This window comes from Scophthalmus maximus, chromosome 2 (genome assembly GCF_022379125.1).
Source record: "Scophthalmus maximus strain ysfricsl-2021 chromosome 2, ASM2237912v1, whole genome shotgun sequence".
Taxonomy (NCBI): domain Eukaryota; kingdom Metazoa; phylum Chordata; class Actinopteri; order Pleuronectiformes; family Scophthalmidae; genus Scophthalmus; species Scophthalmus maximus.
This window is the reverse complement of record NC_061516.1, coordinates 5,319,471-5,332,644: the sequence shown is the minus strand read 5'-3', so window position 1 is coordinate 5,332,644 and position 13,174 is coordinate 5,319,471. Positions and strand designations below refer to the sequence as shown.

General features: G+C 44.9%; 2 protein-coding genes across 2 annotated transcripts; both read left to right on the top strand.

Annotated features, from left to right (window-relative positions):
- The first annotated feature begins 291 nt into the window (after positions 1 to 291).
- Positions 292 to 3,792, top strand: crybb1 (crystallin, beta B1). Its single transcript, XM_035627265.2, has 6 exons — positions 292 to 452; positions 800 to 943; positions 1,298 to 1,416; positions 1,593 to 1,725; positions 2,236 to 2,378; positions 3,404 to 3,792. The coding sequence occupies exons 2-6, from the start codon at positions 821 to 823 to the stop codon at positions 3,579 to 3,581; spliced, it is 696 nt and encodes a 231-aa protein (XP_035483158.1). The 5' UTR covers positions 292 to 452; positions 800 to 820; the 3' UTR covers positions 3,582 to 3,792.
- Positions 3,793 to 4,656: 864 nt separating this feature from the next.
- On the top strand, positions 4,657 to 12,254 carry acads (acyl-CoA dehydrogenase short chain). Its single transcript, XM_035627264.2, has 10 exons — positions 4,657 to 4,794; positions 5,781 to 5,941; positions 6,079 to 6,228; positions 6,349 to 6,460; positions 7,750 to 7,901; positions 8,000 to 8,170; positions 8,476 to 8,613; positions 9,620 to 9,715; positions 9,802 to 9,858; positions 9,950 to 12,254. The coding sequence occupies exons 1-10, from the start codon at positions 4,686 to 4,688 to the stop codon at positions 10,100 to 10,102; spliced, it is 1,299 nt and encodes a 432-aa protein (XP_035483157.2). The 5' UTR covers positions 4,657 to 4,685; the 3' UTR covers positions 10,103 to 12,254.
- Positions 12,255 to 13,174: the final 920 nt, after the last annotated feature.

Genomic DNA, 13,174 nt, shown 5'->3' with positions numbered 1-13,174 from the left:
ACCAAGACGTAATAAAAGGACGATTTGAGAAATTGAGTCTTTGTTTTCAGGTCCAAAGCTGGAGAATATGTTGTATTTTCGTGTGCCTGTTTGGGTGATGGAGGGAAGGGATTACCTCATTGTGCCCTCTGAACCTTTGCATTCCGTCTCTCCACAACTCTACAACTAGCTTGCAGCCCCACAAGCCCGACACATGCAAAAAATGCCTTGGTCAGAGCTTTCCTTTGACAGTAAAATGCTTACAGGCAGGCCAGAGGGGCCGGCGGCAATTCTAGGCCAGCCGATGACCTGGTGGCTTTGGCACAGGCCGACTGTGATGACGAGAGGCTTTCTTTTGTGCCGCGAGCCTCCACGTTTGGCCTTTGCCAGAGTATAAAAGCTTGGGTCGAGCGCTGAAGGGACCAGCACGAGCCAGCCTCCCACACACGGCACTGCAAGCTTTACTAACGCAGGTAAGGGCACACAGACACAGACATCCACACCAGAACATCTATCATGGTACACAGGGGGGGGACAGCCACACATCATCTAAAGCCAGGGCCCACTCCCTGCCCACCACACCCAGGCAGACCTCCCTCGGCCCGGGGAAAGACCCACGTCCAGGGCCCAAATGAGCCTCCCACATGAACAACACTTGTGTTTTAGTCCAAATCCCCATCTACCGACCCCTGACAAAGTTCACACCTCGACTAATGCCACGTTGAAACCTCCATTTCTACTTCACTTCACCTTCCTTTTACACTTTCTCCTCGACTATATTTCTGTTCACCCCCTTGTCTTCCTCCGTTGTCTCACCCAGACTCTCCTGAAGCCCCTCACCATGTCTCAGACCGCCAAGTCCGCCTCCAGCCAGGGCACCGATGCCAAGGACAAGGGAGCCCCAGCTCCAGCTGCCTCCAGCAAGGCCACCAAGACCGGCGAGCCTGGCATTGGATCCTTCAGAGTGAGTCCCAGCAGCATTACACATATGCAGAAACTGCCTTTCTACAGGATCCTGAATGTTTGATTTAAAGGATCAGTTCAAACAAATGAAAATTAAAACGTATCTTCTGTAATATTGGGAGAGACGGGTTTCTTGTCCTCAGGCTTGGAAAGAATTGAAAGTCGCTTTTAATGTGTGGCAGGTGCCGCTGCGCAAACATAGACTCAGTTATTTCCCTGGTCACCTTAGATTCATATTAGTGTTTAATTGCTGATATTAGAGTTTATCACGGAAATGAACAGCTGGAACCCGCAAAGGATATGACGACTGTCGCTGTGCCCGCTTGTAACAGCTTGTAATATCTCCTCTGTGCAGGTCATGCTGTTCGACCAGGAGAACTTCCAGGGCAGGATGATCGAGGTCCAGAATGAATGCATGAACGTGTGTGACCGTGGCGTGGATAGAGTGCGTAGTATCATTGTGGAGTGCGGCCCGTAAGTGGACACATGTATATATATAAACATGTTTTAACCAACAGCAGTCAGACAAACTCTTTCGACATATTCTCTCTCATCCCTTATGTTTCATTATAATACCTCTCCTCTAATTCTTCCCTCCTGTCCTCTCCCCCCTTGTGCCCCCCCTGTGCCCGGCCGCCCCCCTTCTCCAGCTTTGTTGCCTTTGAGCAGACTAACCTCCGTGGGGAGATGTTCATCCTGGAGAAGGGAGAGTATCCTCGCTGGGACACCTGGAGCAACTCCTGCCGCAGCGACTGCCTCATGTCCCTCAGGCCCATCCGCATGGTATGTGTAACAGTGGATATATTATCTTAAATAAATGTAAAGGGCCGTATTTAACTTCAACCTTTGATAAATAAGAAATTGTAAGCAAAAATCAACACACAGAACAGCATATACTTAAAACAGTAACACTAAAAGTCTCTCATCATGCTACTGACCTGCTGAAGCTGAGATGCAACTAACACCAGATATCTAAATTGGTAGATAGATTAAAATTGTAGGGATACAACTGCTGAATATTTCCATTATGGACATTTGCAGATAATCGCGGGCCACAAATGTTTTGTCTTGTAATATGGGAGTAAAATGCAAAATGTGTCACATTGAAATTTTTACAGTCCAATACCCATTCATATGCGAGACAAAGAAAAGCAACAAATCTTCACATTTGAGAATCTGGAACCATCAGGGTTTTTGTAGTCCCGTCCATAATTATCGAAATAGTTCCTGATGAATTTTCTGTCCAGGAACAAATACAGCCAGTTAACAACTAATGGTTTCACCTCCCTGCAGGACAGCCTGGAGCACAAGATCTGCCTGTATGAGCTCTCCGACTTCAAGGGCAACAAGATGGAGATCCAGGAGGATGATGTGCCCACCCTCTGGGCGCATGGCTTCTGCGACAGAGTGGGCAGCGTGAGGGTGCCCGGAGGAGCGTGAGTACACACCGACGCACACTTTGGTAGCCCCAGCTGCTGGAGTTTCAATATGAATGGATTCAGGGGAGGATCAGCAGTTGTAGGCATGGGTCTTTTAAGCAATGTGACAACGAGAAAAGCGCAGTTGTTTTTGACGAATGTGTACTTTTAGCCAGGTTGTTTTTCTTCATATTATTATGACTGAAGTCTCAGTAATACACAAATCTAATCTTTCGGACTTCAGTTGTTATCATTATAGATTCTCCACTTGAGAGGAACTGAACTACAGGGACGAAAAGTGTTCTTTCCAACATATATTCCCTTTATTCAGAGTTTGTATGAGGATAGTGGTATTGAGCTGCATAAATGACCCCTAACATCTCCTTAAGGCCCGGTAGAACCTCCGAGAACCTTCTGTATGACTACTGGAAGTGTTAAAAGACCCATAGAACCCCAACACAAACCTTTTCAGGGGCTCCTAGTATCTCCTGAATGACCATGGAACCTCTTACAGAATTTGGGCCTTCCTTAAATAAACTATTGGTGATACCACTAGAGCCTGTTTAACAACCTCTCAAATCTCCTCAAATGCCACAGGAACATCTTTAGTGGCCAATAGAATTGACCATACAACATCGTAAAAGATAACCAGAAGGTTCTAGGTATCCGCATGGACAAATACAACCTCTTAAAATACTTCTCCAACCTCAAAAAGAACCTACTTAAGGGACACCGAGAAACCTCCTAAAATACTTATAGGACCCCTAGAACCTCCTTAATTGCTATTAGGTCTTCTTGAAGGTGTCCTCCCGTGTATTCCTATATTGTGAAATGATGTAGTTATCATATCATCCAGTTAAGGGGGTACTAATTCATACCAAAAAAACACACAATATAAACACCTTAAGAGTAAAACAACAGGATTGAAAACACATTGAACTCAATATGAACAATGAGTTCAACTACAAGACTATTAGAGATGTTTATACCTGCTAGTAATATTAAAGTGAATCTCTCCTCCCCCTCCCCCATGTCTCTCTCAGGTGGGTGGGTTACCAGTACCCTGGATACAGAGGCTACCAGTACCTGTTTGAGTGTGGCGACTACAGACACTACAACGACTTCTGCGCCTTCCAGCCTCAGATCCAGTCCATGCGTCGTATCAGGGACATGCAGTTCCACCAGAGAGGATGCTTCACCTTCACCTCTGCCAGCAAGTGAATGACACCTGCTGGGCACCGGGTGCTGTTGTAGCCATTACAGCCCTCTCAGCTTTTTATTTTTCAAACACCTGCCTTCTCCAATCCTTTCCTGAATCTCCACCATCAACGCTCCATCCCAAAGGAAAGACAGAATGAGAGCAAATACACTGGACAACCTTAACTGACTTTTTATGGTGCTAAAAAATAAACATGTTGTGAAAAACCTGAAACCTCCCTGGCTGGATTACCTTTATTTATGTTGCAGAAAAAACCCCTCACTCATTTTAGTTGTTATGAGCTTAAAGTACTTAGCTGAACATAAGTACACACTATATTTATACGTTCTTTCCTGTGACAATATTATCTTTGTGGCATATCTAAAAAGCTAAAAGATTTGCAGAATTTTTGTGTATGTAGGAAAATGGAAACATCCTGTGGCATATGGTCAACCTAATAACACAAGCTCACTGTAATTTTGAATATGAATAGTTTGGGGATTAAATATATATCATTATAGATATATTCAATTGTGAATAATCGATAACAGTACTGGGCCTTTCACATATGGGGCACCATTCAAATGTTGTACTACAGTTTATCAGTTATGACAATCAGAAATGATAATACATTAATTAAATGATTAATATTAAATAATAATTTAAATTTATATTAAAATGACCACCCTTCAAAGGCAAGGAAACGACAAGTCAGGTCACAGGTTTAGCCTTATTCATTAATACTAACTATCAGATTTTGACTGATTCATAATTCAATTAATAACTAAAAACAAAATCACCATATCGGTGGTCAGCAAAGGTCACAGGACGGGTTGCTTTGTGATATTAATGAGATCAGGAGCATAATGTCTGCATATATGTGCTATAATCCCTCAAAAAATGAACAACTAACTAAAAGTTACTGTCACTTTGTGTTAATATAGGACACATGCTGCCTTCATGGCCCCTTGAAAACTGTAAAACATTTTAATCTATTTGTGTTATTTTTGATAGGGCAACGAAATAGACGATTAGAACAGAGCAAGAGCAAATACACGTTCAACGCTGATTTCTTGGGCCCATGGACGTTGAACATTTGACGTTTAGATTGTTCCGACAGCACGTGAATGCAACAGCGTGCTTTTCATAACACCGCGGTTGTGGCGGAGGAGTGTTGTCCGACACGTCGAAAGGAAAGGAGAGGAGCCATGGCTGCACTTTTCAAGGCGAGGAAAGGTGGGTGCATGACGAGGAAACGGCCAGAACAATGGCACATGATGACAGCTTCAGTCAAAGTGACACGAGAAAACTAGGCGATTGTTTGAATCCCCGGTTTCCCGACCGCTAGCTTCTTGGCTAAAATGCAGTTAGCCGGCGGCTAGGTGCGAACATTTAAAGCTGTAAAGCTCGCGTTCAGGGAGGATTGTCGTCATCATGTGGTGACCAGATAGTTCACCTGCCCCTCCGTGTCTTACTGTTCTCTGTGGTTTTACCATAAAACTCTCAGACTGAGGTGAAGGTGACACTGGCGATGACGACCAGGACCTTTCACCTACTGAGCCCGGTGCTGCCTTCACAGGCAGAGGGGAAGTCGGGACAAAAGCTGCAGCAGCAGCAGCAGCAGCAGAACGACGTAGCAAGAAAATAAGTGATCCTTCACGTGTCGATGCTCCGTTACTGACACTGGGCTGAACTCCTCACTCCCTCTGTGAAACATGGATATCTGCTCATATCTCCTTACTGCTTTGCGGCAGAAAACCAATGCACAGACATGCAAATGTCCCGCAGTCAGGCGGGACAGTGAAAGCAACAAAGCAGGTTTCTACCACAGGTCAAAATCCACATTGAGAATAAAAATGAGAATAAGAATGTTGGAAGACAGCACTCATTCATAAATTAGACAAATTAAGTTCAATTGTTCTAGATTTGTCATTATGTTTCATTGTATTTGTGCTAAAACAAAAGGGTAATCTAGAAAAGCAATCTAGATCACATGATTGGACCCAGTCTAGTCCACCGAGAACCAATACTGACTGTGTATCAAATATCCCGAGATCGAAAAGTGGCAAATGGTATGCCACTGCTAATCCTGAGTGGTATGCCGCTTGTAGGAGTGGTATGCCACTCGAGATCAGCAGCGGGTGATGCCACTCGAGATCTCGACCCTCCTGGCAGTTTATGTGCAGTTTAAAAAAACAACTTTTGTGTTCCCTCTCCCTCAGCTCTCGGCTTGTGCCTCAGCGGTTGCCGAGGTCTGTCTCAGTTAGCGGAGTTACCGGAGACTCATCAGATGCTGAGACAGACCTGCAGGGACTATTCCGACAGAGAACTGATCCCCATCGCTGCCAAACTGGACAGAGAGCACACTTACCCTGCCAAACAGGTACAGTACGCAGACACACGTACAGTGTACATGTGTTTCACAGGCCGGTACAAAAGCTGGTGAACGTCGTGGAGCAGGAGCATTTAGACGCTGAAGAGCCAGATATCAAACACGTTCATGTCAATGCTCTTGTCCAGATTACAGAGTTGGGGGCGATGGGGGTGATGGCCATGGAGGTGCCAGAGGAGCTGGGTGGTGCTGGGATGGACTACCTGGCGTACAGCCTGGCCGTGGAGGAGATCAGCCGAGGCTGTGCCAGCACCGGCGTCGTGGTCTCTGTTAACAACGTGGGTGCAAGTCTGTCAGCGTAGAGGAACTTGAATAAACGTCTAACTTATAAACGTATAAGAGCATTTCTGTCGGTGCCGAGACTCTCGGAGCAAATCTGACTCTGACTCTGTCCTCAGTCGCTCTACATCGGACCAATATTGAAGTTTGGCACGGAAGAACAGAAACAGCAGTGGATCCCACCGTTCACGGCTGGAGAGAAGGTGGGCTGTTTCGCCCTCAGTGAGCCAGGTAAATGTCTCGCACAGGCACACACATATACACACACACACACACACACACACACACACACACACAACAATTATTCTGCTTGCTGTTATTGCAAACCATCTATTTTTGTAATTCTATCTGTTTGGCTGTATTTGTTTTTTGTTTGTAGTAATTTATAATAGGATTGATTGTCTGAGCGGATATCCAACATTTTAATGATTATCGGTATCGGACATTTTTTAAGGCAATTTGCCGATAAGATAATATCTGATTTAGCCGCAGTCACTACTCTCTGGACTTTAGCAATGTCCCGTCCATGATTGTTTGTTCAACTTCATAATAATGCTGCTAACAGCTCCCTGCACTATTTTAGTTAAGGTCATGTTTAAAAGGTTTCTCGAATTCATCACGTGCTTTTTAGGGATTTCAACAAATTTTGTGTTAATAGTTCAACATTTTTACTGCTCTTGACGCTTTTTTCTGCAGACAAATATCTGTCGACCCCTAATTTATAATATGCATGCATGTAAAATATAAAACCTCAATATTGTTTGTGCATAGTGTAACTTGCGAACACGCTGCATTAATTCCTGAGACTGTGCACAAGGGGCGCAGGATATGTGCGGCAGCCATGTTGTGTAGCAAATGTATTTTCGGCCTCACGCTGCTGTCTCATCGTTATCAGGTCGTAGAGCCCCTGGATGTTTTGTTTTTCTTTTGAGATGTTGGTGCAGAGCAGTTGTGCCGGAGGAGTCACCGAGATCTTCTTCTAGGGTGACCAGACTCATATCAGCTGCAATGAAAATGCCAATGTCTCTGGTTGTTGCCGTGGCTCTATAGCGCTCGACCGTGGAACTTGAAGTGGCATTTGTGAGCATCATCTGGACTTTTCAAAGTTTTCCTGGCCTTTCGAGCTGTGGGGGTTCTGTAAGTGTCTTTGCATAGTGCTCGTGTTAGCCGCTGTGTGTGGCAACATTCTCGTTCGTATCTTGTCTGTCACTCTGTTGCCATCCATTATTTCCACCAGGAACCAAAAACGCTGCCACACAAACGTTTAAACGTCCCTGCCACGGTACATCTTCTACGCTATCAGACACCGACATCGTTCTGGCCGCCGGGAGGCAGCTTTTCACCTCGACGAGAAATATCGTTGCTTTTTAATTTTGCGAGGTCTCTAAGGACCAGACCATGTGCTGCAGGACTCCTTGTTCTCCCTGTCTCTCTCTCTCTCTTAACGATCCTGGTTTAAATCCGAGCCTCGCTCCTCAAATCTCCTCCTTAAAATTCAAAGATTTTCATTCAAATTGCAGGTAACGGCAGCGACGCGGGTGCTGCCTCCACGGTGGCTCGTCAGGAGGGAGACGAGTGGGTGCTGAACGGAACCAAAGCCTGGATCACCAACAGCTGGGACGCCTCGGCCACCGTCGTGTTCGCCACCACAGACAAGAAACTCAAACACAAGGCACGACGCGGCGCATCTGAATGCTTGGACCGAAGGGATCAAGTGCACATTGTTCGATTGAGCCGTAACACTGGTTAAAATCTGCTTTTTATTTGCAGGGTATCAGTGCGTTCCTGATCCCCATGCCCCACCCGGGGCTTTCCCTCGGGAAGAAGGAAGATAAGTTGGGCATCAGAGCCTCATCCACTGCGAACATCATCCTGGAGGACTGCAGGATCCCACTGGGCAACATGCTGGGTCCTCGTGGCGCTGGATTCAAGATCGCCATGGTACTTTTAAGCATTTAAATCACTTTTACACAGAAACTGCGTTTATAAAATTCCCGTCTCTAGCCTTTCACTGCTTTTTTTCAATCGGTAACATTACCATCAGTGATGTAACTCTTTCTCTCTCTATGAAAATGTATGTTATACGGAATTTACCATGTCATCTATCAGAACCAGTAATTCCACCTGTCCTCAGAAACGGAATTCACGAACCACATTTTTGTGACCCTCCCTCATAGCAACACCATTAAAACTATTACTTTTTGTTTTACTGACATGTCAGGATTCATCTTTGTCTGTGTCCACAGCAAACGCTGGACAGCGGACGGATCGGCATCGCAGCCCAGGCTCTCGGTATCGCTCAGGCTTCTCTGGACTGCGCCGCGGACTACGCGCACAAGCGCACGGCATTCGGATCTCCCATCGGCAAGCTGCAGGCCATACAGGTGACACCTCCACCGATCACTTCAAGGCCCTGGTCATGCGTTAAATGAAGCTAGGATTTATTCAAACTTGGGTTTCTTAGCCTTTGGTTGTGGTAACTTTGTGCTGAGAACTGGCAACATGAGATGTGAGAGTTCAGGCAGCAGTTACAGGAAATGTTCCCTTTTTGGTACTCGACCCATACTGGGGACTGAAAGTCAGAATATCTTTAAATTTGTATCTGTCTAACTCAAAGGAGGTGTCAAATTAAATTTCGGTGCCAGAGTGTTAATTAAAAGCGAACTAATCACAGTTGCTAGATCTGAAGGTGATGTTCTCACATCTACAGTCTTAAAAAGTTAACAATGACATGAAGCAGCAACAAAAATGTCATTCTCATCTCCAGAGGGCCAGATTGTGACCGTGCACAAGTAGGATAATAATAATAATAATAATAATAATAATAATAATAATAATAATAATAAAATGTATTTGTAAAGCACTTTTCTACCAAGCTACAAAATTAATGAAAACAACAAAATATATACCGGTAATCAAAGTTTATTTTCCCAACATTACTATTTTTCATATCCAAATGCATTTAGTTAACGCCTTCCAACACCTGTGAAAGCAACAATTTGATATTTGTACATTATATGTTGTTACTTTACACAATGAGGCGGAGACCTGACAATATTATATAGAGAAACACAACAGCTCCCGCGATGAGCAGATCACAAACGCTCCCTTTCTTGGCACATGGGCTGTGTGTCACATCATCCACATGCAGGAGATGAACAGACCAAGAAGCCACTCTTCATACAAATCAGCACCGCAACACTGTTGCTAGTAAAAATGTGTCCGACACAGTCTCCCAGAGCCACGGGTGACGTCTTCAGATGTCGTTCTCGGGCCAGTTAACAATGATACACAGAAGAGGGAACCAGTGAGTCCTAACATTGAGATTCAATAAATGTTCACGTTGTTCATCAGCCTCTTCTAACGAATCTCATTTTAATAATCCTTTAGTTCAAACTGGCTGACATGGCTGTGGCAGTGGAGAGTGCTCGCCTGCTCACCTGGAAGGCTGCACTTCTTCGGGATTCAAAGAAACCCTTTACCAAGGTAGACGGACGCCTCCGACGCCTCATGTTTTTACTTGGTCGCAGTAGAACCCTCAGTAAACGACTCCTCCTCTCTTCTTCCTGCAGGAAGCAGCCATGGCCAAACTATCAGCGTCCGAAGCGGCCACGTTCTGCTCACATCAGGTAAGAATACCATATGTCAAGTCTGTGACACAGTATTAAATAAACCCTGCAGGCAACTTTCTTATTTGGATCATTTTGCACCTCAAATCAGGCCATCCAGGTTCTGGGTGGGATGGGTTACGTGGCGGACATGCCCGCCGAGAGGCACTACCGCGACGCTCGCATCACCGAGATCTACGAGGGCACCAGTGAGATCCAGAGACTGGTCATCGCAGGCCAGGTGCTGAAGGAATACCAGTCATAGACAAACTTCTGACGGCGGTAAATCTCAGGTCTGGAATCGGATGAGAAGACCTAGACACGTGACCTCATTCATAAACATTAGGAAGCCAGTGTGATATGTGAGAATAGGTGCAACTTTTATACTTCATCAGTGTTCCATCAGAGACGGACGACACAACAGAATGTCATAGGAGTTTGAGACGTGTCCGTTACCTCCGTTGTCTCATGTTCAAGGGAATTCAGGAATACATTTGATATGGCAATCTGGAAGATTTCAGACCGGGTGGATTCGGTGACACCTGCAAGGTAACAGCAGTTTTGTGCTACAGCTCACAGAATTCTGGAGGCACGGAAATTCTATTCTATTCTAATTCTATAACTATTTACATTTCTGGCTGAGGAGTTGGGAGGTTGTGCGGCTCTTCATCTAATGCCTTGTTGACATGAACTGTTGAATGTGAAAAAGGCAGACAGGAATGATTATCACATCAGGGAGGATCTCAAAGATAAATGCCAACGGCGACAACACGTCACGCGAATATTTGGCTCAAGTGGAAATATTTCCGCTCGAACGAGTGCCATTCGCATAGAATGTCAGAAAATGAACAAAAACACCAGTGTCTTTTTTTTGCAGACACACTGTTAACGCCGAGCGCTGAGCTCACTGACAAACTCGTTGTATTGCTTGTGTCAACTCGTGTTTTGCCAGATAAACACTTCTAGTGTAAGGCCACGGCAGTGAGAAGGTTCAGTTCCATTAGCAGCATAGAAAGGAATGTCTCCACAGACACTCAGTTCATCATAGGGTAAAATATATAAATACCACAATGTTTTCATCACAGACTCAGTGACCATTGTGTCGTGTCATTTGACATTTATTTAAATGAAAATCTTCCATGTTGCCACTTTAAAAATGCTCTACGCGCAATGCGTTGCCTCCGCTGCCTTAAAGGGGATATCAGTGCTTTTTCCTAGTTAAAGGTTCAGTTCACCCAAATGTTCTGTTTTCTCATGGAGCCATACACACAGTTTTATGTGCCTTCATACGTCATGTACCTCTGACACTGCTACTGCAACTCCAGTTAAATGATTTCAAATCATGTCAACATGCGTCACGTTACTCCGGCAGGTTCTCTCCTGGAGGTTCTCTCCTGGATTGTTTCTGGAGTAACAAAGGAACTGACTGACTGAGGGAGGCAGCTAACACATGGTTCTAACGCGGTTTGTCGTGAAGTACAACCAACAGCTGGAATCGAATAACAGATACATATTTTCAGAACCTGCCCAGTTGTTCCTGTTCCAGTTCCTCTAACGTTTCATGTGCAGTGCTCCAATGGCAGGAATTATTATTAGCTAATCACCAACTATAACCCCAACTGTACTGTAGTTATAGATATACACTATCATAGATATGGAGAATGAAAAAGAATTCATGACGTTATCCAGAGTCAAAGAATTGTCCATTATCTATTTCCTTGTCGGGCATTACGGCCGCTCGTTCCAGGGCTTCCAACGTCATCACACGGTCTCCCATCAGTGTTTGGACCTGGCTGGGGAAAGATCGAGGAGACCGCCCTCGAGACCACCTTTGATTAGAGACGTGGTTATGATGTCCGCTCGTATGTGATCTACTGTCCACACTCGAGTTCGCTCCAGTCACTGATGGAGACCACGACGTGTTCTTTTACTTTGTACCCGTGGCAACCTTTCTTCGGTATCACAGTAATATAGTGATGGTTGTCTCTGCGTACGCTGCAAACAGAAATCTGCAGTGTTTTTTTTATTATCCACACCAGGCTTTTCATCTCCACACTCCCACTGTACATGAGTCAGATGTACTGTTGTCGTCTCTGTTGTGCTGCTTCCCATGAATAGGTTTAACCACCAGAGGGCGACGCCGTGTCTCCATGTCCCTTGCCCTATTTTCATCCATCACTGAAAAAACAATGAAATTTATTATCCACAGTTCCGGACGGCTTTCTTTTTCACAGCAGTTTTTCTGATTTACTCTGGTGGATGGAAGTTAGAGCTCCTGTGAACTTTGTCTGCCAACGATGGTTAAAGCGGTGAATCATCTGTGAATCACGTCTGCTGATTCCACAGATCACATCTGTGTACATATCTTATTGTAATTTATTATGTGAAAATGGTAATAAAAACACAATTGCAACGCATGGCACAAACTATTGGACTTTATTTCACCATTACACACCATAGTATTTTCTGCTGCTTGTTTTTTTTTTTCATCTACTTCACTGCACATTAGCAAAATATTGTTCTATTTCTTCTACTAAATTTATTCAGCAATGAGTTACAGTTACTTATTTATTTTTTTCCTGAATTCTGAGTTTACTTTTTTCGAAGCTCTTCTCACAGTCACCGCCGCGACAGTGGGTCAGGACTTGTGTCCATTTTACTATCAGGAAATCTGTTGGAATTACATTTGTAAACCATCACTAACTTTGACAGTGTTTTCATACTTTCTGCTAAAAAAGGAAATAAAGAAATGAATTTGGGACGTAAACGCTGAGGCCTGCTTTCGTTGTCTGATGAAAGACTTGTTCCAGGATTGGAAAGGGGACGGCTGAGGCTTTCAGCCCGTCCCAGGATGGAAGCACCCTCCGTCCAGGGTTAGCACCACAATCCATTCGGTGCACGTGCCTTTCTTTCTTCGCTGTGACACCGATGTTGTCACAAATATGTCTTACACAAATCATCTGGAATTGCATTAGAGGTAATCTGTCCCTGTAATTACAGTATGATCCAAAATGACCTTACGCTTCTGTGTTCTTCATCCACGTCAGACTATTCACTTGTCTGAAATGGGGATTTCCCCCAACGTGGGTTTGCGTTCGGCCTCCCCACTCCCACTCAGTGTTCTGCGTGCACTTTGTTGTGTTGTTCCCACGTGTGTGTGTGTGTGTGTACACGCGTGTGTGCGCTCTCTTCTTTGTTTGTCCATGTGAGGGCACTGATTGCTCGGCCGTGGCCCAGATCTAGGGCCAAGTTTCCTGACGCTGGAGTTGCACCCTGCTGATTGTGCTGATCCTGGCGATAGGGCGGCGGGGTGCATTGTTCAAACTGGCCCCCGGTC

Coding starts and splice junctions, on each gene's coding strand:
- acads (XM_035627264.2), top strand. CDS start 4,686: ATGCAACAGCGTGCTTTTCATAACACCGCGGTTGTGGCGGAGGAGTGT. Junction 6,461..7,749: donor TTTCGCCCTCAGTGAGCCAG/GTAAATGTCTCG, acceptor TTCAAATTGCAG/GTAACGGCAGCGACGCGGGT. Junction 7,902..7,999: donor ACAAGAAACTCAAACACAAG/GCACGACGCGGC, acceptor TTTTATTTGCAG/GGTATCAGTGCGTTCCTGAT.
- crybb1 (XM_035627265.2), top strand. CDS start 821: ATGTCTCAGACCGCCAAGTCCGCCTCCAGCCAGGGCACCGATGCCAAG. Junction 1,417..1,592: donor ATCATTGTGGAGTGCGGCCC/GTAAGTGGACAC, acceptor CCCCTTCTCCAG/CTTTGTTGCCTTTGAGCAGA. Junction 1,726..2,235: donor CCCTCAGGCCCATCCGCATG/GTATGTGTAACA, acceptor ACCTCCCTGCAG/GACAGCCTGGAGCACAAGAT.